The 26982-nt window shown below is 37.5% G+C and overlaps 1 protein-coding gene across 1 annotated transcript; it reads right to left on the bottom strand.

The window, feature by feature from the left end:
- Nucleotides 1–713: 713 nt before the first annotated feature.
- On the bottom strand, nt 714–26982 carry alg6 (ALG6 alpha-1,3-glucosyltransferase). Its single transcript, XM_020924737.2, has 14 exons — nt 26810–26982; nt 26517–26601; nt 25944–26033; nt 25751–25839; nt 25589–25671; nt 25260–25324; nt 24990–25175; nt 22055–22190; nt 13969–14054; nt 8996–9080; nt 8374–8444; nt 6417–6485; nt 4566–4758; nt 714–1932 (listed from the first exon to the last, which is right to left on the bottom strand). Exons 1-14 carry the CDS (start codon nt 26889–26891, stop codon nt 1735–1737), a joined length of 1518 nt encoding a protein of 505 aa, XP_020780396.2. The 5' UTR covers nt 26892–26982; the 3' UTR covers nt 714–1734.

The following is a 26982-nucleotide window of genomic DNA, read 5'->3' on the forward strand; positions in this document are numbered from 1 at the left end:
AATAAACTGCAACCTGTTAATATAAGTGTGTTAATGTGTGTGTACTTATTATTTCATAAAGACTGATTCACATTTACTGCATGATTGTCCTGATAATTTCACCACTGAGCTTTTCTCCATTCACAATTTGTTCCCATATTTCTAAATGAGTTGCAAAACTGCTTTGTCCTGGCATTTGTGCCCCATTGCTGCAACAGCTAACATGGATTTTAAGATCCTATTTGTCCCTATGGAGCATTATTGGCCATTGGCCCAGGGCCTCAGATGCACAAGCAGCTCTCAATGACCTGATAACATTTATAGTTGTAATGGATTTTTTTAATGCCTGTCATTAACTGGCAGAGAGAGCGGAGAAAGAAATTGGTTGTGCCCCTTTCTGTGGTATTTCAACTTTATAGCGATATGTTCGGATGTGTCACCTTCCATCATGTCTTTAAAGGCCTGTCCTGTCACGGGTTTGTTTGAAGTCTACACGTCGTATGTGCACAACTCCTGTAGCACCTACCAGCCCTAATGAATATTTAATGACAGCGAATAAAATCCCAAAGATATAATTTCTGTCCAATTATTGGCTCTGTCTAAGCCGCGCAGTAAAGTATGATTTAGTGTAGTGCTTTGTAAATGTAGACAGTTTATGTATAAAACCTACCTCAACTCATTTAACTGTGAGGCAGTAAAATGGATGCTCATTTTCAGTTAATGTCATTCATTTTATTTTAGAAAAAACTTTGTACAAAAATGACGGTAGAAAAGTTGGTCATAATCACCTTCACCATTTAAACCTGAGCACACGCTTTTAGATTCTCCATTAGCTTCAATAAGACAATTTTACGTGTAACTGTTGGTTTGGTCCTAGAGGTCTTTCAGAAGTGCATTGTGTAACATTCAAACAAATACAAAACCCTCTGATGTATAAATGTATAGTAAACTAAATTGAATGCTCGTAAAGATGGTGTACAGGATTTTTCTTATAGGCCAAATAAATCATACAATTACAAACAGATCCAATAAGATGTTGATTTACAATTCTAGAATTTATTCCCTCTATGAAACTACACCATGTGCCTTTAAAAATCCAACATTACACAAAATTGATTCTTATGAGCTTTAAGCCATGTTATAATGTTGTTACTTCATCAAAATCATACTTGGAGTTGTTTTTTGTTTCATTCACACATATTTGAGTCATGCTTTATTAGTCTGTCTACATTTCCAAAGCTCAAATGCTCCATTCCACCTTATGATGTCATCTAGAAGTAGTTTAAGCTAACAGCTACCCTTTACCTTTTGTTTTGTAAAAATTGCCAAATCCCGAGACTGAAATCAGTGGAAAAAAACAGTGGAGCACTTCCTGTGTAACTACATAACATCACAAAGTGGAGTGGTTTTCTGTTTGAGAGAAGAACTCAGTCTAAATATGAAGGATTTTTGTGTTAAATATGTGTGAATGGAAAAAAAAAATCCAGGTATGTTTTTGATGAGGAAATAACATTATAACAGATCAGAAAATATCAATATACAGGCCCTTTAAACCTCATTTATAGAATATAACCCATACAGTATTTGGTCCAAGTTTCCAAAACATGAGTGGTTACGTATTAACACCATCAGTACTGGAAATGTAAAACACAGGAATTCTTTGCTTTCAATAGCGTTCTTGCAGTCAAAGTCACCTCACAGTATACACCATAGTTTACCGTATTGGTTTTCCCCACATAAAACATGCTAAAATGTTCAGTTGGTCTTCTTTTGGCTCTTCTTGCTTTGTGGCTCGGTGAACTGGACAATATTGAAATACAAAAATGTTCCCAGAAAATGCAGGAAGGCGAAAGTAGAGATGAGCACAGGAAACAAGTCCGGTAGATGAGGTGGAGAAGACATTGTTACACTGGCGATGCTTAAAGCTGCCATGGCTAGGGTGCTGAAATAGAACTGGAACAGACAAAAAAATATAGAAGAACAATGAGTAAAATATGGACAAAAAAATCAATACAATATACAGTCAGCACAGTGGCGAATGACTCATAAGCAAAAATAATCAAAAGTGTATGAACAAGTCACAAATTGGAATAAGCAATAAATGAATAAAAATACTTGAATCATCTAATCCTTGTGATATTAGGATTTATTGCTTCACTGTTTAGCAGTCTATCAAACACTCACCAGTTCCTCCTATTGGTCAGCCTCCATGAGTGACAGGTGGATTTAACTTATCTCAATAAACTAAAAAAAGTGCTGGTATTGAATTTATACCAACTATGCACGTTACAACACAGCCCAGGACATGTATTGCAATTCACTTCAATGGGCACTCAAATTACATGTACTCTAATAAAGCAGTTATCTGTAGTTCAAATATTTGCTGAGTTTAGAGTCAGTGATTCCACAAGTTGGTTAGTTATGGTTTAGAACTAGTATAAAAAAGTCCAACTTTTGACCTCGTTTAGCCATAGTCGAGATCCAGAATAATCCCGTTTAGACTTGGTTTAGATCTTGTGACACTCGAAAAGCCAAATATTTTCTTAGCTGGTACTTGGCGTGAAAAGTTTGAGAACCACTTCTGTAATATATTCATAGACCCGTGTACACAGATACAAGTGTAAAAAGTGTAACCTATCCTGCTAATTGAGTGAGTATACAAAGTGAAAGGATAAATTGAGATTTCAACCCCCAGCTAGGGCTATAGTACTTTAGTTGTTTAGTCAATTAACTGCTCGATGGCGTTGTACTTGACCAAAATTTATATTAGCTGAATTATTATGTAATTTAGATTATCAGATCTCCATTTCATGTACATCCATATACATTATCCTTATTATTATATCCTTATTACCCTTATTACTCTGACTAAGGATTTATATGGGACACAGCAGAAAAGAGAAGTTACAGAGTTTTTGGTATTTAGTATTTTTTTTATATCTGTATCTAAAAAACTTAGATGATACACAAATTACTCTGTCTTTATGTAAATACATTGTTTCTTAGTACTTCCTTTTTTTTTGCATAGATAGTTGTTTGCATGAACTCCTGCAGGTGTCGTCTTGTGAGTCCCATTTGGGCCAGATACATACAGATACATAATAGTTTTGAGCTCTTTTTGTTGCCACCCCCCCTTTTTAGCCAACGAAGAATTTCATTAGTCGACTACAGCCCTACCACTAACCTTTCTACTGAGCATATAGCTGATAAACTACTTCTAATGCCCTCACAACTGTTGCTGTGGACCTGTATCTGTTCAGAGTTAAAATTAAAAGACTCCTTGTAGGTAATCCCTCCTTGTTACTTACGACCTGAGATCTGATTTGTGCATCTGTTTGAGTGTTCTGATCCAGAGATAAGCCGGTGATGGAAGAAACACACTCTCCCATCCTGCGCTCCCAAATCCATGAAACCCTATCTCCGTCATCAGCGCTCGCTATTTATGCAGCTTGAGTAAATAAATATATCTAGGCGAACCTGTGTTAATGACTCAAACTATAAAAAGACACCTTCTCTTAATCTCTGACACCCTACCATGGCCCAAACGCGGAGGGCCCAACCGAGCAGCTACTTCAGACGCTGTGGAAACTTAAATAAGTGATAAATAATTCTTTGGCTGGCAGGGGGTATCATCCCGGACAGCTTACACAGCTTACAGTGGCACATGATCTTTATTTATACAGTTGGATGTACCAGCTCACATGTTTGCAATTTAAGGCTACTGCAATTTTGAAGTATAGGCCACCTGGGATTTTGAAATCATTCAGCAACCTTTTATAGATTCTCTAATGCAATGATGTTAGATAAAGATAGGGGGAGTTTTATAGTGAAGATGAGGGGAGTTTTATATTGCCTGTCCTGCATTTTCATAATACAGAGCCAAAAACTAAATTTTCAATTAAAGTCATAAGGGTTGTGAGAGGAAACATCACTGTTATACGGTTATTAACGTAATGATTGAACAACATTGAAATTTTGAATTCAATTTATGCCTATTTCCCCAGTATGTGACTAGTTTAATGAAATAAAAGTGTCTGAAGAAGTAAAGTTAATGTGACATAAAAACAAACTGAATTTTGCTCACTATTTCTTTCAAGTGCCCTGAATAATAACAATAATTGATTAACCTATTGATTGATTTTTAAGGATGTCAACACTATTATTTAAGTGATTTTAGGTGTGTGAACATTAAAATCTGTACACTAACCATTTTACCTGCCCTCCACCTCCATAAAACATTCAAATCTTATGATGAAACTGAATCTGAAACTTATTAATTACATTGCATTTCCATGTCTATAAATACAAGTATAGAAGCTAATTTACACTACAACCATTATAAGGTAGCAAAGTAACAGTGTTTACCTGATGCTGCTGTCCCTATAACTTTTTCTATTGTCTAATGTTATATTGTTAATGTATTTAAGTAGAGTTTAATATTTATCTTAGTATTTCATTATTATTATTATCTTAAATGCGTTACATGGCCTTGAGGAACACATTTCATTCTATCATGTTATTTTTTTGCATGTTGAAATGATAAATAAATAACCTTGAATCTTTGAAAACTTTGAAAAGACACCCACCTTCCACCTCACAACACAGCCTAGGTCCAGCTTTGGCAGGAAGAACAGTATCTTGCGGTAGGCTCCCATTCTCAGCTCCTCCTCAGTGCAGTGCTTCAATGGAGAGAGCAGGTACATGCTGAAGTACAGGAACGCTAGCGAGGTCACAGAGTAGGGCACCAGGAGACCGTCCTTCAAAAACAGCGGCAGCATGCTATCACGAAGGACAAAGACATAGGCAGTGATTTACTTTTATGAAGCAGATAGACATTATCCTAAAGCTTACTGTTGTGTTTATAGAGGGAAGCGGGACATTAAATCGCATAGCTTTTTATCCAGTGGGCCATGCATAAGTTGAGAGAGAGGACTCCTGGCACTCACGCCAAGCTTATCTTTAGTTTAGCAGCGAGGGGCAAAAACAACAGTTGACTCATATCAGCTTGTGAAAACCTATACACTCACTCATTCACATTTTAACGCCAACAAAGACAGTCTATTCACAAGATAAATATTTGGCATTGTAAAAATACATACTTCACCACTTTCTGCACACAGACTTGTTTTCTACCATCTGGTTACAACTGCTTGTGTCTGCATTCAGCTAACATAATTACGCTAACAAAAGAGGTATTTTTACAATTGTGTGTAGGCGGTGTGGACAATATGTAGTTTACTCTAGACTGTACAGGGGAAACAAATAGAGCTCCTGTTCCAGCCAAGTGGACTCTTAGGCAGTAGGCACGCAGACTATGCCATGTAATCCCCACATATCCTTATACTAAACCACACGCACAACAATTAGTGCTGCCGGAAGAATCTGACAACAGCTGCGGAAAGTTAGATGGCGCATTCGCGGTACTGCTTGTCTTTTCCATCTATAGTCACCGCTTGGGTTACTATGGCAAATTGAGCTAGCCACCAAAAGATAATTTTTATTGAGTAGTTTTAGATTTGATAGCAGCGATTAAATGGGGCAAGACTGTGCAACAGGCAAGCTAAGGAGATGCATTTTTTACACCATATGTGGCAGCAAATGTGGCAGAAGACCTTGACCTTACAGAGAAAATACTCCGAGACTTTCCAGAGGAAATACTTTGAAGGAATGAACACAAGGGACTGTTGGATTGTGTTTGTTTTCCCTGTATCCATGGAGACAGTGCAAGAGGCTAGCTAAGCTAGAGACATTGAGATGCTACAGGCTTTTTACACCACAAATGTGACAGAAGGTAATCCAGAGGAAATGCTTTGAGTGAATGAACCATTTCAACACCAACTGCAACGACAGAGCGGAATAAGAGTGAGGCCTTTCTTGTTGTGTTCCTGACTCGCCCTGGAGGCTCCTGTGATGCTGATGACACTGAGAAGAGACTTTTGGCTCTTCCTTTCCTCAAACTGCTCTGACACAGACGTGCCCACCCTCCCTGACCAGTCCTTTGACTGAGACACACAGGCAACTGAGAAGCGCAGTGAAAATGTTGAAAATACATTATCTTTCTCTCTCCCATTAATATGACAATGCATGGACAAACTTTAAAATGCATTATGTAACTTTTCAGGATGAGATTATGCAATCACCTTGTCTCCACTGAGGTGCCATTTTTCTGCCTATAGAATGTTCCACAATGTGGCATTAAAATTATCTGTCCCCATAGAGACAAGTAGGTGACACGCCAGGTCGAGTTACAGTCAGATCTGTAGTGCACCTTTAAAAAATATTTAAGGTATGTGACAACTGACGATTTATTCCTGTGGAAAGTAGTGATATCTTTTTGTATCTAGTTGACATCTATAATCCAGTAGTTTTACATCTCTCTTTGATATAATTATGTAAATGTGTTTCTATGGTAACATTTTCTCCTGAAATGTCTCTACCTGAATGTTGACGTCTGCAGTAACCAGATGGCGATGAGCGGAAGGTCACTCAGTAGAAGGCAGGCCGGCCTGAAAGAAAATGTGGAAGATTAATATAAACTTTACTAAGGACACGTATTAAGTACCATTAAATACAATTTGATCTATGACAGGAAGAAGAGCCATGCAAGGTCAGTGCTGAATATAACTGTAATGCGTTTATAATATTAAAGCTTACGGAGCAAATAGGACATCCATATTATGTGATTATTGATGGTCGACTGACAGCAGAGTCCTCATTGTATCATTTACTCTGTTCTTTATCAGGTTTTTAAGGAAAGCTAATGTTTTAAGCTCAGTTCAACCGTAGCTTCGACCCTGTGCATGCTATGGTGTCCTGGAGAAAGACATAGATAGAAGAGACTATGGTGGCCCCACAAATTCTCCCCCATAGTCTAAAAGAACAAGGACTAGAGTGGCATAACAAAATCTCATTTTGTTGCCCTGTATTGTCATTCACATTTCAAAGTAACTGCACTATTCAAAAAGACTGCTTAAAGATGAAATACACGCAGTAAGTGACATTTAAACTCCACAAATTGTATGACAGAAAATGATTAATCTAGAGAGTATTTGTGCCATCATAGTCTGATCAAAATCTATGGGAAACACTGGATGTTGTGTGTGAGTTATGTGTTGTGGTGCAGATTGTTAGCACTGCTTCTGTTAGTCTAACTGTAGCAACAGAAGTACCTTATACATACTATGGCCAAAATTTGAAATTTGATGGTGTATACTTTTCCTTTGTAGCATGTAATGAAGTAGTGCAAAGTGAAAAAATGTTGAAACTGAATGCCTTTAAGTATAATTTAAAACTTTTTCTCTTTAACTTTTATTCAAGAATAGGTTGTTCGTCTACTGTGCCTTTTTGTGCCTCCTCATTTCACTGTTTTATATTGTAACTTGGTTGTATACAACATTTTGATTCTCCTTGTTGTTATTATTAAAGCGCTTTATGAATACATTTAGAATGGATTAGATAAGAAAATACAATTATGTATGCAGTAATTAATTATGTTCATAGATAACATTATACACTCTGTCTTATGTTTTTATTCCAATCAGCCGTTTGAAGTAATGTTTGTTATGAAAATGGTTATTTCATCCTTAAATATGTGTATGCAGTAACATCCATAAAATATGATGTTTCTAAACAATATTACTTCTGTTCTCATTTTACCCAGCATCATAACTTTTGGAGAGATTGTGATTGAGTAACCTGTCCAAGTGCTTCTGGGACAGTCCTCACTACGCTCCAGTCTAAGGGGGGCACTTTCCGGGGGTCCCTGAGCCCATAATTACAGCCTGTGCCATTGGCGATCCTGTTACAGCCCAATAATTGATCCTGCGCAAACAAGGCCCCGAGCTGCTGCCTGACGCTCGCTCTTAATCCCTGGACATGCATTACTGATAGATTCACAGGAACAGGTGGGAGATAGAACTCAATAGTTAATAAAGCAACAATCTACCCTCATCTAGATTAATAAATGAGATTAGGCCTGAAAGCTAACCCCCAGACGTCATATGTAACTTACATCATATCTTTTGCTACCACTGCAGATAACAGATAACTATCTCACCCACTTGACCACATTAGCATTATTACATAAACAGAGATGAATTCAGCACGTTAGTAACGTTAGTAAGATGTAAGTTTAACAAAGTACACATAATATACATAACAAACTATACTTTACATTAAAGGATAATACATGCAGGATCTTTTCTAAACAACACACACAAAATGCTGATCTGATGGAAAATAGTTGTAATATTGATTTATTCATGATTACTGAATGAGCTCCTAACTTTGAGTAGCCAGATCATACAACCAATCCAAACCAAATCACATCCCAGATTTGTGTTTATATTGTCATTTGTTAAATTACAACACTAACAACACTAATACTGTACTTACAAAGAGGCCAAGAGGATGGACTTTTCATGGACTTGGTAAGAAAACAGGAAAAATGCCAGTGAGGAATTTACCTAAAACGGGATACATAATATATTGTTATTTCAGTTGCACCAACTACTTGCAAGTTACATACATTGATAAAGGCTCATGTGACCAAAAGGGACAAGATTGGGCTTTTTTCCTGTTCTGTTGTTTTCCTCATCATAAACATACCTGGAGATGTGTTTTGTTTCATTCAAACATGTTTAAACACACAAATTCTGTCCTTTCCTCAAACAGAAAACACTTTGTGCACTTTGTGATGTCATGCGGTAATACAGGGAGTGCTCCACTGTTTTTTTGAACTCCATACATCTACATTAGAATCATTTGGATAATTTTAGCCCCAGAATTTCCCATCTCTACTAATAAAGGTAAAAGGTAGCAGTTAACTTGAAAACTGGGGTGAAACAGAGCATTTTCAGATCTAGACAGAATAATAATAAAAGATTATTCAAACATGTGTGAATGAAACAAAACACAACTCAACTCCAGGTATGTTTTTGATGCAGTAACAACATCATAATATGTCTTCAAGCTCAAAAGAGACCATTTTGCATAATAACAAACCTTTAATACTTACCAAGGCCAGTTTGAACTGCCAAAATGTGGGTTTGGTCAAAAGTCTCAGTGAAGACGGTAGAACTGCCAGGACCGTGCAAGCCAAACTATGAAACGACAATAGTAATAGAAATTAAATTACCTCCATTCACCACTGTCATAAGCTAGAGTTCGAAAAATCCCCAATGGGAAATTAAGTTAGCGCAGCATAAAAGATTATTACACAGCAGATGACATGTGGAGCAGAAAATCAATTAGGAGGAAATATGAATGAGGGCCTTATGCACATATTTTCAAGCTTACAAACACTTCTTTCTGTTGTTTTGACTGAGCAAACACACTCGCATATTAAACCAAGATTTATTCACAGTCAAATAGACCTCATTTAACTGTGGAGCAGCGGTGGAAGAAGTATAAAATTTTGTTACTTAAGTAAAAGTAAAGCTACAGGATCAAAGAAATACTCAAGTAAAAATGTCACATGAAAAAGTCTACTTAAGTAAAAATATTAAAGTACAGTATACCTGTTCTCAAATTGAGTAAAATAAAAGTATAAAGTATCCACTTTAACAACATTCATAGAATACTCCATCCAATTGTATAACAACTCACCCTTACGTAACAGATAACCCTATGTCCTGTCATCCATTATTTCATCTTCGCACTGTTTTTCCTTACGACCTCTTGTAAATAGCTGAGAAACATTTGAGTTACTAGATTCTATATTTTATTTTTACTTAAACATATACGTTAATATAATTATGCCTTATTTGACAGTCTCTTGCTATTTTTGCTACTTATTAGAATTTATTATTACTATTTATATGTATATCTAGCTCTTTGTTATTATAATATATTGTGACGTGTGAGCTATTCAGTCCAAATAATTTCCCTTGTGGATCCATAAAGTTTGTCTAAGTTATTTTATTACGTTCCACCACTACTGTAAGTGAGCTATTTTGTTATGAATGTAGCTAGCCTGGGAGAAGAATGTCCAAATCCTATGGCTGAGTTGAGGTTCAGCTGAATTATTTTAACCCTTCAATTGTCACCTGCTCAGGCCACAGACACCGGAAGAGCCTTACAATGTGTCAGCACCCATGAGTGTATGTGCACTGGGGGGTCAGGCACTGAGCTAGAGGCCAACTATGTGTTTGTCCTGCAATTTGTACGCCGAAGAGTGGGACAGCTGTATTGAAAATCTGATAGTGTAGAGTTAGCACATGTACTGAGCAGTAATAGGAGTTTTGTGGGTTGGGCAGGGCTTAGTAATCCGGAAGAGCATTGATTACTTTCAACAGCAGCTCAGAAACGTGTGCTGGAAATCACAGTTAGATAATGCCTATAGTTTAAAACTGAGATGGGGGGAAGGTCAGAGTTCTGGTTAGGTACGATCATAGACTGTATATATAAATGGAAATAGCTAACCTGCTAGCCAGTATGTTCCACAAAGGAAGTGACCATGGAGGGGCGCTCCATCAAGTCTGGCTCTAAAAAGAGCCTTGTAATTTTGGTCTTAAAATCTTTGTATTAACCCATTCTACATGATCCTGGTGTTTTTATTTCAGTATTTTTCAGTAAATAAATTCCTATTTCTAATATGGAACTCGGCTCCAAATTCGCTCCTAAAATTGCTGGCCTTGTGAGCTTCATTTGACTGGAACCGAATGCTATGGGTGACATCACACTCCCTTAGTCCACTTCTTTATGCTGTCTATGGGTAGAACTGGCTGTTCAACTGTCAAAATGCATGTTTATTGACCTGGTTTATGCTAATATCTTATTTATTATTTATTTATTATTTATTATTTCTGGGCCTACCCACATGGAACAAAAACTGTTGCACAGTATAACATCTCCTCTGTCAGCATAAGCACAGAAAAAGAAAAACTTTTTTCATAAAGTAGTATATATATATCATAAAGTATATAACTCCAAAGATGTGATTGTTGTCAGCTGAAAAGACTTTAAAGGTTGTATGGAGGATTTTTTTTTGTTTCAAGTTGTCAATGATAGCATTATAGAGATGCAGTAGCCTTGTAATTATGATGACTAAAAAAAAGAGAATAAAAATTCATCAACTCTGGACGTGGTGGGGCTAAACATTTGCCAATAGATAACGACATTGCCTCGTTATCTGTTAGCTGACAGGCTGTCAATCAAACTCCCTACGTTTCTAGCGTAACTGACTTGCCTGCGCGCCGCCGGTACGTGGTTTACGTACGCCTGTCACGCAGTCCACAGACGCAAGCCGCACAGACGCTGTTTACTCCACCAACGCAACAGTTCTTAGTGGCTTTTTTTTACCTATATCTTCCTCGCAGTTAGCACAAAGTTTGTTGCAATGGCAGACAAGAATCCAGGAGCAGTTAGCCTCAAAAGAAAGTCCGTTTTTGAGATTGCTGAAAGAAGAAGACAAGGGGAAAAGCAGCAAAGCCAAACTAAGGTGATTCTTGAAGATTCATTCCAGCGATGGCGCAACTGAAGCAGACGCAGGGTCTAAAGACTGACGCATTGGTCGCCAAATTACTCCTGGACAGGTCACTTCTGCTTATTATGAAAACGTACTTTATTTCCAAGAGCTAGACAAATGTTTTTCGGGACACGAAAGCGATATCCTATGTCTGAAAACGTAATTTTCAAGGCATAGATAGAGTCCGCTTGCTGCTGCGTGTTGTAGCTAGTTCATTCACAAGGAATCTCCGCGCAACCTTCTCTGCATCCCTTTCCTGCTCCTCTCCCCACTGCCCGATCCGCTCTTCCCCCTGCTCCTCACTTCTCCGGGCACGGAATCTCCGCGCACCGCTCCCCTCTCCTCTCTCCTCTCCCTGCTCCCTGCTCCGCTCTTCTCCCTGCTCCTCACTTCTCGTCCGCGCACCCGCTCCCCCCGCTCCTCACTTCTCCGCCTTGCCTAACCAACACTGTAGTTAGTTGTTTACAAGTCATGTGCAGCTCACCGGCTGTAAACAAACCTGTTTCTGGCGTAAGGAGGAGGCGGGAGGAGGCGTTTCTACGTAGGGAGCTGTAGGGGAGGGGGGGTGGTTTCACGCATGCGCAACATTTGAAAAAGGACAAACAGTTGCTGGATTTCTCGTTCCTTGGAAAATCCTCTATACAACCTTTAAGCTATAAAATTAATATAGTAAGATTCTCTAACAAATAAGATTCATTTGTGGATCATAAGTTTGGATATTTCTTTCAAAAACAGTGAATCTCCCATAGAGTTTTATTTATTTTATATTTATATTTATATTTATATATATATATATATATATAGATATATAGATATAGATATAGATATAGATATATATAGATATATATATATATATATAGATATAGATATATAGATATAGATATAGATATAGATATAGATATATATAATATATATATAGAGAGAGAGAGAGAGAGAGAGAGAGAGAGAGAGAGAGAGAGAGAGAGAGAGAGAGAGAGAGAGAGAGAGAGAGAGAGAGAGAGAGCTTTCAACATCCTGTTTATATGTGATATTTGATGACCATTGAAAACATAATATTTTACTTTGAATGGTTAATTGCTATCACAATGGTAAAAGATTTTCATCACTCTGAAACTCATGAATAGACATCTTCCTGCCCTCCATCTGAAATTATAACATCGTCAAATTTGAACACAACTTACAGTCTGTTACAAAAATGTGAGAATGTTTTACAATTATCTGAAATACACTGCAGTCAGAGGAGTCCAGTGTTATCCCTGGTCTTAGCAGTCTGGCAGAAACGTGTCAATCCTGTGAACACTGTGCGCCTATATTTAGAGTGAGTCATTTAAGCAGGCCCCTCCATGATACCACTAGCCCTAAAGTCCTTTATCAACAGCTTTAAATCAAAATAAGAACTTCCCACTAGTATAATTGGCTAGTATGCTAAGGATTCACAGCTAATGTGCGCAATTCAAGTTGGATGTCGCCTATCACTGCTTTAATGGGATAATTATCAAATGTCAAAATTATAGCAAGGGACATTTTAAACTCAGTTTAGTGCACTTCAGTTCTAAATGTTTCTAATTAAATGGTCACAATGGGAATATGTCTAGACTCAATAAGGTATAGAAGTAATGGCAAGCTAACTTTCTGCTAACTGTCTTTTATTTACTATTATTTTATTTTGTTAATATATTTATTTGTTTTATCAATTAGATTATTTTTAGTGCTGGTTTTATCTATTGATTTTATAATTTTTTATCTATTGTTTTTATGAGTTGCATTTCTCTGGAACCTAATTTTGCTGACTTTTTAGCTGGTGGTCTGTCACCTGCTTGTTTCTATGGATATTGCTGCCTGCAATGTTCCATAGTATGCCATTAAACAGCTCTACCTTACATTTATTGAATTATGTGTTTTATAGCTCAAAATACATACAAAAACAGGCATTCTGACTGTGAGCAGGGTTGCCACTCCACAGATCTGACCTGTAACTTGGTCTGGTTTGGTCTTCATGATGATAGAAAGGTTTAATGCCATACTGTGAAACATTCCAGACAAAGCAATAACATCTTCATGGAGAAAAACTAGATAGTTTGAAATATTTTTCAGTATTTTCAAACATTTTGGTGTGGCACGTGCTCAGACTTCCTTAGGAGACTTGTGACAACTTAATTCCAAAAACAGGCGTGACTTTATGATCAGAAAATCCCTCACAAGACTCTTCCTAAAGCTATGCTGTTGTTTCCCTGGCCTGGATTACACAGTATCCCCCTGGGCCACTTTCTCTTTCCCAAGAAATAGTCTGGAAAGATTTGAGAAAAATATCTAATTGAGATTTTCTGTTAAGTATTGTGATTAGTTTTGGCAATTTATGTCTTAATTATAGGATATTGGTTACATTTTAAAAGACTGAAGAATGAACTGTCAAACTAATACAAGAATCACATTCAGAAGAGGAAAGAGGAGGAGAGAGGAGAAGAAGAGACAGGAGAAGAGAGGAGGTGAGGGGAGGACAGAGAGGAGGAGAGAGGGATTACCTGAGGTACAGCTGGGAGTCACTGGACATAATGCTCCGGATCTTTATCACGACGTTCAGGCTGCACCATGCGTTGGCCACTTTATCCTGTACACACACAAGAATGACAATTGCAAATGCCAAGCAAACAATAACCAGACAAAATATGATATCTTGTGTCATTATATAAAGCATCATTTTCTGTATCTTTTCTTTTTTGGGGTTACATACATTTTACAGCACTTGCTATACATGCATCATATTATATTGTCCTTAAACCCTAATTTTGTAACTTTTTTTTAGCACAAACAAAGACTACAATAAAAAGCATGATTTTATGGGTAATGATGTTCTTTTGGCTATAATATTCAACAGTATGGCATAAACCTAAACAATAATGACTTTTTTACGTTTCTCTGTCCAGCATGTTTAAATCTTACAAAGGTTGCTTGATTGTGGCCGATGTGAGACCTGCAGGTTTTAATCAGGTTGAGGAAACATGACTTTATTCTAATCTCTGGTGAGGCTCCTCCCTCTGGAATTCTCCTCCACAAAACTTTTGGAGGGAAAATTCAAATGTAGCAGGACACGGGACAGTTACAGGAGCAGAGGACACATAGTGTGGAGCAGGAGGATTATGAGAGCTGATCTGGAGGTGATACTTTTCAAAGATTTTATATGTTTCTCTGGACTAGAATGTCATCATTGTTAAAACATGTTTGTGGTGTTTTATTTGAAATTAAAGTTAATGTAAGGACTGTTTCCATGAAACAAATTGTATTTGACTGTCCATCTACAAGAGTGTGACAGTTGTACTCAGATTTGAATGTGTTTGTTCCAGAGTCGTCTGCAAACCACAGAGTTACGTCCAGAGCTCTGCTGGAGCTGTGGGGAAGTTCATGAATGTTACAGCTGATGTTTCAGAAAAAAGGAAGATATCTGAGAACCAACAAACCACAGACCACAGATGAACAAAGTAAGTAACTCAACTAAAATGATTCTAAACAATTTTTTCAAAATGAACTTCCTATTGAAACTGTTATCATGTTTCTACAGGGTGATGTGGCACTAGGAGACTTTATACCAGATGCCCTTCCTGTTAATGCATTTAGAGGAAGAAAAGTAGCACACAGTGAGTTTTGTTTCTGCAGATACAGTTCTAATGTTCTTGTGATTCTGTTCTGGTCCATTATAGGTACTTTGAATGTATTTAAACATGTACAACAGAGTAGATCATCATAATGTAATCATCATGTGTTATTCGTGTGTCCACAGGCAGAGACCAGAGCGTCTTCACTGGAATAAATCTTCACACTGTCCAGCTCCAAACTGTGCCTCTGTACTTGTGCTCTTTGTGTGTTTGATTCTGTTTAAGACAATACAGAACTGTGGAAAACTAAAGACTGTTTTTGTATTATGTTACAGAATTAGATCAATTAAATTAAATTATACAAACTTATGCATTTCATGATAAGGTAACATAAGATAAATATGCATATTCAGCATGATTTGATCAAATTTCATCAACATGAAAAAGTGACATTCATGTTCTGAGAAAAATATGTGTAGAGGGGATCGAAATAAGTTTCAAAGCCTAAACATTATTTTATTGCATGCAACCGCTTTCCATAACTTTTTTATGCAAATCCAGCAACCTTTTTTTTTCAGTGTACTTCACCCACATTGCTTAGTATGAAAGTGGTGTGTGTGTGAGTGAGTGTGGTGGTTGGAGGGGCCGTCCGTCTATGGCTACAATGGTAGCTTACCATCACCAGGTGGAGTGAATGAATAATGCTGTGAGTGTCCAAAAAGCACTATATAAAATTAATGCACTATAATTACCTCCGCCAAGGAGGTTATGTTTTTGCCAGCGTTTGTCTGTTTGTTTGTTTGTTTGTTTGTCTGTTAGCAACATAACTCAAAAAGTTATGGACTGATTTTGAACATTGTGGTAAATGGGGCCAAAAATTTTGTTTCTCAATATCTCGGTTAATTATTGACCAAACTCCATGAAATTTGACTCAGGGATGAACAATGGGATCCTCTTTCATATTCCAAAGGCTGATCCGGATCTGATCCAGAAGACTGATTTTATCGCAATTTATGTAAAAAATGGGGGTAGTCCTTGGCGGAGGTCTGCGCTCTCTGAGTGCTTTTCTAGTTATTATTAAAATTACACAGTGTTGTTTTAAAATATGACTAAATAATTCATTTGCCAGTATACTCCTTGTGCTGTGTAGAACTGACCATAACAGAAGGTAGTCTGGCTTAATACCTTAAAATACAATAAAGTTGACTGCTGTCTGCTTTGTGGTTTGTCAGTGAGAAGGGGCATGTTACACTTTCGACAGTCTGCCCCAGGGCAACTGTGGCCTCAAAATCCATTACCATCAGCATACCAAAGGATAGTGGATTTTAGGTTTCAAAATGTAGATCTACAGTGTCTAGAAAAGCATGCAGATAAGGAACATTACAAAATGTGCTACCTAAAATGTGTTTTCTTTCATAATGAAATGTTTTCAAATTAATTCACTGTGGCTGTGTTCCCAATTGTTTCTACAACACAACTATTTTGGTACTTTACTGGCAGTTTTATTATATGAAATCTTAGATCCACCAGCGTCACAAATTTACTGTGGTGTCAGAAAAAGCACAAGACTTATTTGTAAACTTGGGGACAGAAGGTCAAGTGTCAGGCCAGAGATGTCTCTGCACACTTAGCACATAGTGACCAACCACAGAGTACATCTTATTAAGCAGCTGGGGACAATAAATCACCCTCTCTTAGTGAAGCTCACATCAAGACTGTTAATTATTCACTGTCATCTTCATAATTTGTATTGCAATAAACAGTGTTCTCACAATGTAATTTATGTAGCTTTTATATTATAGTTGTAAATAACCCTGAAAATGTGAAGTACCAGATCTCTGAATGATAGTTTGAATGCCGATGCCTGTGTGAGCTCAGATGAGGAGGTTACTGCAGCGTCTGGCTGATTTAGGAGCTTGGACATTTGTACTAGGATCAGATGATGTTTGGCCCCAATGCCATCACTGTCCAGCATATACCAAATAGACAATGTTACACGTGATGAGAGTTTCGCAAACTTCTTTCCTTACACATTTCGAAATTACTTACAGACCTTAAATCTTTAATGTGGGTTTGTTGTTGACTTCGAAGATGTAGTAAAACTAGATTTAAAGCTAACTTTAGCTGAGTCTCTAGAAAAGGATGGACTGTCAATTATTCATTTTAAAGGTCTACTGTGTAACTTCTAAGATGGAGGGTCTGCTGCTTGCTTGTCTCCATGGAGATGTTATTTCTTTGCCTGGAATGTTCCACAGTAAGGCATTAGACATATCTGCCATGCATTTGTTCAATTACATGTGTGTTACAGCTCAAAAATACCTTAAAAAACATTTATTCTTATGTGCAGTCTTGCTTCTCCATACATCTGACCATTAACCTGTTTCCATTGTGATTATCAAGTTTATTTCTATACTGTGGAATAATTAAGGCAAAACAGTAATATCTCCATAGAGACAAGCAGGTAGCAGACCCTCAACCAGAAATGTTACATAGGTCACCTTTAAAGTGGAAACCAATACAAAAAATACATGGGCCGTTTGACATAAGGCAATGTCAAAACAGAGATCACTCCAAGACTTCCAAATGTATATTTGATAAGAACGCAATTTGGGTAGGATTGTTGGATTTAATTTTGGATTTAATTTTTTCCTTTCTTTATCATGATCGATCAAAACGTTTGATAAAATTCATTTTGTCTTATTAAAAGCAAATTAAATCTTTACAATCTTAATTTCCTGAACATAAACAAGACATAAACAAGACTATAATAGTCAAATAGTCAAAACTAGTCAAATATATTCTTAAAAGACTAGATTGTGCTCCAAATCACATGCTTTCACAGACATTTGCTGTGGACCTTTCGATGAAAAAGACCCAAGTGTATCATTGACAATTAGAAATGACCGAATCTCACTCTCGATTAAAATTTGAGAAACAGCACAGCCCATGGAGATGCTATTGCTTTGTCAGGATGTTCCACCGTATGGTATTAAACCTTTCTATCTTTATGGAGACCAAACCAGACCAAGTTACAACTGAAATCTGTGGAGAGGCCACCCCACTCAAAATAACAATTAAATTTTTTTCTAGGTATTTTTGAGCTATAAAAACACCTGTAATTGAAGAAATATAAGGTAGAGCTGTTTAATGTCATACTGTTGAACATTCCAGACAGAGCAATGACATATCCATAGAAACAAGCAGGTGATAAACCCCCAACCAGAAAGTTACACAGTGCTCCTTTAACTATATTTTGAATCACTTTTCTGACCTACTGTTAATATTGTCCAGTTAAATTAAAATATAGTAATACTTCTGTAGCTTTATTTTTTTCTAATATTTTAGCCTATTTCTAACAGTCCTTCCTTAAGTGTTTTACAGCTGCCCCTTGCACAGCTGTGTGGATCCTATAGAGGCAGCCTACTCAGCACTCAGCCCTGTGTTGTCTCAGCCTTTAGCTCTATCCTACCTTCTCCCTTTTCCTTTCCCTTTGCCTGCTCCAAATAACCACTACGGGAATGTTCCTGGACGTAGGCTAAAGGCAACACATGTACGTAAGGGGGGGGGGGTCCTGGTAAGCAAAGCGAGGGGGGCCAGAGACTACCTATCCAATGAGCTCGCATGGAATTTCACAGCGAGATGTATTTGGTGCCATTTTTGTGAGCAGGCGGCAACGTGAGACCCCAGAATGCAGCCCGGTGGGTAAACTTACAACTGTTTCCTTCCACTAACAGATCGGACCACCAGTCACCGGCCCATCCGCCACAGCACCAGCCCATTTTCACCCTTGTCCCCTTGTCCAAATTATCTGCTTACGTGCACCCTTTCATACCAGCTGGTCCAGTGCTGTCGTCATAGGCGGCTACAGTGTCCCTCGCGCCCTCTGTCTTGTGTTTGCATCATTTAGCTGAACAAATAAAGCGTCTGCCACATAGCCAGTCTTCCCTCGTAGCGATTTCCAATTACTTCTCACATCCACTAGGGCACTGCCTCTGGGGAATGGGCTAAGATGTGTTACAGAGTTTCAGATATGAGAGCCCGGGCCAGCCTAGGCATCCCATTCGTCTGTCGCAAGTCCACAGACAGAAACCGGCACAGTTACATTACCAGCGCCTCCTTGACATGGGAGCTTTCAACGCTGGGGCCTGCAAAAGTGTCTGAAGTTCTTTCCTCGCGTCGCACAGCTTTTAATTAATATCAAATTGCACTAAGCTGCTTTCTATCAAGGGCAGTGACTGACAGCTAGGGGCATTAAGATGTGCGCATGTGCCCCGTGGTAAGTGGCAAACACACAGTACATGCTTGTGTCAAAGTGGTAGCCGGTTATACACAGCAGTTGTCGGATGTGCTCTGATATGTTTCAAGTATATGGTCATCCGTCCATATGGCAAGAACATGGCCGTGCAATGAAGCGCTGAAAATACTCAGGTCATAAATTAGTTGGATTTATCTATATCCTACACCAGCCCAAAAACCCAACACCTCCCAGAGATAGAGTGAACCTGATCTCCTGACCTTTCTCCATTTTATTTCTCTGTTTTCTTTGATCCTCCATGTCCAACTGGATAAGCAGTGAAAGGATGTGCGCCCTGCTGGGTTTGAAGCTGGCTTTGGGAAACAAGGTCAGGACTGATTTTAAAAAAGGTATTGAGTTATATGTTGAAAATACAGATTTGTTAGAAGGTCTGGCAGCTGCTTGTCTCCATGGGGTTATGATGTTATTGCTTTTCCTGGTATGTTACAATGTTTGGTTTAAATCTGTATTGCATTTATTCAGTTACAAGCATAGACTGTACAAAGAAGTGGACCAAGTGAGCATGATGTCACCCATAGCTGTTCCAATAAGCTCCAGTCAAATGAAGCTCACACGGCTAGCAGTTAGAGGGGTGAATTTGGAGTTCCATATTAGAAACTGAAAATTATTTACAGACAAAACAGCACAATAAAAACACCATGATCATATAGAGCAGGTTAGTATGGACATTTTAAGACCAAAATGACGAGGCTCACAGCAGCAGTTAGAGAGAGGGGTGATAATTTTTTTTTAAGTCAATTGCAGCCAGAGTCAATGGAGCCAGAAATGAGCCCATGCTCACTTCCTATTTGGAATGTGGCTGGTAGCGTGCTGACAATTTATATATACAGTTTATGGTTACACTATGTGGCCTTAAATCTGCATTCATTCAGTTACACGTGTAAATATGGCTCAAGAATACATTCAAAAAACATGCTCTCCTATTGTGAGCTGGGTCATCTCTCCACAGATCTGACCTGTAACTTATCTTGAGGGCATCAGCTGCTTGTTCGCATTAAGAGTTTAATGCCACACTATAGAACATTCCAGGCAAAGCAACAGCATCACCATGGAAAAAAATACAGAATGCACTTTTAAACTCACAACACAGAATTTCCCACTTCTCAGAGAGCATATTATTTCAAGATAAATGTTTCTGATCATAATCATTATTGAAATAGAGCCAGGCCGTACATTCCCATGTTAATAAAAAGCCTCTTTCTACTTTACTCTGTTTTATCTCACTGATGCATCTCACAACAAAAATATCACCACACTAAGAAAATAAAGCTGCTGTTTGAAGGAGGGGCTTTTAGAGTCATACTTTTGGTCACGCACCAGACAGAGTGCGTATTAAAGATGATGTGATCTAATCATATCCTGAGGACAGTGTTGATTTTGCACTTGAGTTTTGATGGATGTTTACTCTTTGAACGGAGAAGAGACTGTTCCTAACGCCAATAGAGCAGCCCCCGAGTTACAAATGTCAAGACCACACAGAAACCCAATGCGGTACATGCTTTGGATGACTAAGAAGCATGACATCATCGCATAAAATAAAATACATGTTTTGCAATATATTATCAATACAAAATGCTTAAGGCTTATTGCATCAAAATTCCATACGTATTTAACTTAATTTTATGTTCTGGTATTTTCTCTCTCAAGGACATTTAATTAGTATAATAACAGTCACATTGAATCATAATTTTTGCCTAATTTTAAGGTCAAGTATGATTTGTGCATAAGTGTACTAGGGATGGCATGAGACAGATTTTCCACAAGATAAGAAGACATGAGATTGGGTCCATGAAAACGAGATATAGTGAGATTTATCAAGTAAGTAACAGTTTAAAAAGTTTATTTAAGTTTAAGTTCAAGTTTATTTATTTTATTTAAAGAATACATATTGTGTTTGTGTCTGCTATATAGTTATAATTCATACCTGTGGATCATTATGTTAGAATTTGCACATTTTAAATTGCAATATTCATCTGAAACAACTTGTTTAAAGAAACAAGTCCACTGATTTCCACGTTAGAAAACTGTGGTGCCCAACAGGAGCTGATTGTAAACGTCATCTCAACAAAGGCCGGCAACTCTGATGGATAGCAGCAGCTCACACTAGCGAGTAGCAGATTTCTTTTTCATTTGTACCAAAATAATGTTTTGATGAATTACGTGCATCATTGTTTAAGTAAATAAAATTGGACAATGTAGAAGTACAAATCACAAATCATTCCAAATACAGCTTCAATCAGGTAAATGAGAAAGGGAAACTACCATAACATGGTTAAGAGTTCTGAAAAGTCAATATTGCATAATAGGTTTGCTTTAATATATTTTGCTGTTATTGTTGCACTGCTTTTTGGAACTACAGATTCTCAAGAGGTGTAAATCACCAGCTCTTAACCCTATTTTTTATTTGAGCATGGGAAAAAAAATCTCATAATATAATTTTTCTCATGCATGCACAATCTTGTGGCAATTTTATCTTGCAAGATCTTATGGCACGAGATCTTGTCCCATCCCAGCTCCGTACTGTTTATCCCTGTTTATGATTCACAGGTTTTTGTTGATGTTATCCTTACCCTTTTGATCCTAAAATAACATTTCAAAAGCCTTTCGAAATGATCAGAGTACAGTTTTTTGGCGAGACGGTGCCGTGAGCTTGGTGTCTCTGATGTGGTGGTGGGAATGACCTCTCTATCTAAAAGACTGTACCTCAAACAGACCACGAGCCACGGGAAAGATCCTCCTGAGCACCTGTAAGGCCTGGCTGGGGTCAGACAAGAAGGGCAGCCAACACAGAGCAAGGGTCAGCAGCACAGCAAAGCCAATTCTCACCAGCAGGAAGAATCTATATAAAGAAACAAAGGTTAGAACTCTAATAATGCTTCCTAAAATACATCTATGGCCACCAAGTATCTGAAAGTGGGGGTATCATGCTAAATTGACTTTGTGGAGCTTTTGTATGACCTTCCCTCATCAAAAGCATGCCTGAAGTGGGTTTACATGTCATCTATGCATGTTTGAGTAATCTTGCGAACTCTCCCAGGCCCTATTCATCCTAGTCCTTACAGTTAGCAGTATGATCCTGTCTAAGACTCAACCAACAAGCCTGTGTAGAAATACATGCTCCTGTACAGCAAATTTCCATAAATATACAAAAGCAGGAGACAAAACAGTACACTACAACTTCACAAACCTGTATTGAAAAATAATATGAGCAGTAGAGCATTAATTGTAAGCCACAATACTGATCCAAACCAGGTAATAATAGAAACACGCCCACTGACTTGCTACTCTAAACTGTAGAGTTGATAGTGCCAGTTTACAGTAGAAAGCAAGAGATTGTAGTTTTGAAAAATGGCTACATGTTTTTTTTTATTAGTATTATTATTATTTGAGTTGTGGGTAGGGCGTATTTGAAAACAGTCATTTTCTGAGCACTCAAGCCTTGAATGCAGAACAATACAGGATTACTCAAACATGCATAAATCAATGAAAATACAACTTTGATTGCAGTAATAATGAAAGAACACTATTATAACCTGATCAAAAGCTCATGAAAGTTGATTTGGCATAATATGTCTCCTTCAAATAGTTAATAATGAGTTGTCTGCTTGTTCTAAATTTGGGGGTCTGACCCTTGTGGTGAGGAATGCAGTGAAAGCAATGCATCAGCTGAAAGTCTTTAGTGTGGGCCAGGGTATCTTGTCAGCTGTAACTGTGAAGCCGCTGGTGAAGTTGCACACACAGGCATAGCTGAGGAGTTTGGCCAATGCGAGAGTGTCATCTGGGCATATCTCCCCGGGCTCATCTAATCCAGCTCTGCATTTGCTACTAAATGCCCTTGGTACATTGTTACTAGATAAACAGACATTGGACACACCGGTAACAGCAGCCAATTTGATTACCTCAGTCATTCTGGGGCTTGACTGAGGACAGGGGCTTCTTATAGCCTAACATTACATATTGAGGGGGAGCATTCGTTTGGCATTTAAGTGCAGAGTGACAAAACACCATGGCTGGCGCATAATGGATTTTTATAGGTTGATATAATGATAGTTGAGCAGGAACAATTTAACACCCGATTAAGGGACAATATCTAATGACGCTCCAACAATCTTAAACAATATTTTAAACTAAACAAGGACTGACATGAACCAAGGTTGAAGTCATGATAGTGTAACTAATGAGGCAGATGTAAACAGAATAGTAGTATTTCAACATTGAGAAGTCATAACATAACTAACAATGTCATCATGCTCATTAAAGGGACCATGTTATGTAATTTTCTAATCTGTTACATTGTTATTTCGTCATCAAAAACTTTACTGTGTTGTGTTTTGTTTCATTCACACAAGTTTAACACACAAATCCTGTATATTTAGACTGTGTTCTTCTCTCAAACAGAAAAACCTCTGTTCCACCTTTTGATGCCATGTGGTAACACAAAAAATGCTCCACTGTGTTTTTAAACTCCATATGCCAATGTCTATTGCAATTAAGGTAAAAGGTAGATGTTAAAATGAAAACTACCGCTTCATGACATCACAAGGTGGAAGAGGATATTTTGAGCTTTAGAGAAGTAGACAGACTTAAAGAGTTACTCAAACATGGGTGAATGAACCAAAACAACTCCTAGAACGTTTTTGAGAAGGAGTCATTTTTGTGTAATATAGGATCTTTAAATTATCATTGCATTTAATTATAAATATAAAATAAGGCTAGGTGGTATAAAATATATATGTACTTCTCTTGACAGATTGGTCTTGATTTTCAAATGTATTTTGAACATAAATAAGACAAAAATTTTAACAAGAGCCATTTAACACAAAGAAAAGTAGCCCAAACATTTTCTCCAAAGTCTGAGTTGTGCTCCAAACAACGTCCTTTTACTTGCAGAAGGCTGTGGACCTCTCAGTTTAAAAAGCCCAAGCACATCATTGTCAATTAGAAAGGACTGAATGTTGATCTTGATAAAAATTTGATTATTTGCTCTATCTTTAAATTATTTAATTCTTAGGTTCCCCTGGTCACATAGAAAACAAGAAAGATTTAAGGCTGCTTTCCCACTTGCGCACGCACACACACACCACATCCAAACTGGAACTAAACTGGGACAAGACCAGGACTAAACTTAGACTAGAACATAATGTTGTCACAATACTAAAATTTCAAACTTGATTTCGATACTAAGGAAGATACTTGATACTCAATATCGATTCTGATACCATGGTGATAATAAAAACACTCATACTTTAATGTGATTATAATAGTACTTTCTTTTATATTACCATGTGATCTTATATCTGTGTGATTCCTCATTTGACCAGGTAGGCTCCATAGTGGTCCATGGGTATGTACTAGCCAATGTGGTGTTAAACTTGACCTGATATACCTTTAGAATGATTTTGAGCTTTTCAGGAAAGGTTCATTTCTGTCCTCTGAAAGTGACTTTTTCAGTATTGATACTTGCTCAAATAAGTATCTAGTTTCCGTACTAGCTTTAATATTGATTAGTATTTGATTTTCAATATCATAACAACCCTATTAGACCAAGACTGAACCAAGACTAGAATAGGACCAAACCAAGTCAAATCAGGACCAAACCAGGACATTAGAACACAGTCTAACATACAAACAAACTCACCCTTGCCCTATTGATCCTTGTTTAAAACACTTTCCCAGCAAGTAGCAGAAGAAGGGCAGTGCATGGTACAGCTCCATCTGTTTGTAGCTCAAAGCCAGGCAGAAGAACATAGAGCCCAGTGCATCCCAGCCCAGACCCAGAGTCAAAATAGCCCATAAGGCCAATCCCAGGCTAACCCCATTGTACCTGCAACAGTTAAGGTCTAAAAACATGGAAGGAAATGGAGAATGCACTTATACTAGTAAGTCTGTGAAGTCACTCAAAGGATACTGGAAATGTCCGTAGTCAATCAGTATCAAGCCTGGGTATAGCAGAGTGGATAGTAGAACAGAAACCTGTATGAAAAAGAAAAGTGAAATTATTTACTTATGCTTTATACTAATAATAAACTATTATTAAATAAAATACACACTAGTGATCTTAATTGCATTAGAGTACAAATTTCTCTTAAATGTTAACATGACATAACTGGTCTCTGTTGTTCATTCTGAAAAAAACATTATATAGACTACCAGTCAAAAGTTTGGACATGCATTAGTTGAGAAATATTAAAACTCATATTTAGGAAATCATAAATAATGTAAAGTTAAAATCCTCGCCTTTTTCCTTGAGGATCCATCACTGAGGAACAAACAGTATAAAACTACAGCAGGAAGGTAAATCAACAGGTCTGCCACCAGCACTGCCAAAGAATACACATTACATTTCATTATAATAATTTGTACGGTAATAGTTTTATGTGGTGTCGCCGTAGTAACAACCTGTTGCTCTCATAAACAACTTGTGAGCATAACTCTCGTAACCTCTGGATTTGTGAAGCTCCACCCATTCTGGGTTTATAGCCTTGGCCCTGTATAAGCACACAGAAACAGATACATAATAACCCACCAAATAAAAATATATCTAGTTACGACATTATCAGAGAAATGGCGTTGATAGCCTGATATCACTTACACATAGGCACAGATAAGGCTGTGGTATGCCGTCAGAGGGGGATAGTCGAGGCCCCAGTAGTTCAAGTCATTGTCAGATGTGTTGAAGTACCTAGAAATATAAAATATAAACAATTAGCAAAGGTATAATTAATGTGTTAATTAAGGGCCCATATTATACTATTTCCTGATCTCTTGTTATAATATTGTTTCCTTTTCACAAACATTCCTGGAGTTGTGTTTTGTTTCATTCACACATGTTTAACACAGACATTCTGCAAATTTCAGCTGAGTTACTCTCTCAAACAGAAAACACTGGGTCCAGGTATGTTTTTGATGAGGTAACAACATTTTAGCATGGATTAAAGCTCACAATAATATAATATAGGGCTTTTAAGGAAGCTTTAATGAACTTGGAATCACCCTTAGATTTACCATACATTTAATGACTAAAGGCAATGCATTTTTACTGTAGGAAATTGGTTTATAATGGCATTTCAATACAAAAAGTAAAATCTGAATTAATTAACCAAATGGAACAAATAGACAGACATACATCTTAAGTATATATAAAGTATGCAAGTCTACAACTGACCATTGCTGAAGAGGCAGGTTGTAAGTCACTTCTTGCCAGTGTCTTTGAGCTTCATAGTCCCCAAACATAGGAGGTTTTGCAGCTCCTGTGGAAAAAAATGTTAGTTATAACAAGTCTAGTGACTGAAACTTTATCGATACAAATAAAGAATTCTCGCGTCTAGTAACCTGACAGATGCAATTCCCTAATTTACAGCACAATGTGAAATATAACACTTCTGAAGCTTGTATGTAGACATGTTAGGAAATGTATAACGTGCACTAGCATCATATTCAAAACAACTGATTTCTTACCCGAATAAGGATTCAAAGAAACGCCCCATCTCACTACAAGTCCCAGTAAAACACATAAGGTTACGAGACTCCACGTTTGCATGGCCTGATACGAATAAACAGTGTACTATCGATGAAAAATAAAGGATAAAAATGCTCAATGAAAATCGGCGTGAATTGTGACAGCACTTCCT

The sequence above is a fragment of the Boleophthalmus pectinirostris genome, unplaced genomic scaffold, assembly GCF_026225935.1.
Source record: "Boleophthalmus pectinirostris isolate CB_2022bp ecotype Guang Dong unplaced genomic scaffold, ASM2622593v1 HiC_scaffold_7, whole genome shotgun sequence".
NCBI classification, from domain to species: domain Eukaryota; kingdom Metazoa; phylum Chordata; class Actinopteri; order Gobiiformes; family Gobiidae; genus Boleophthalmus; species Boleophthalmus pectinirostris.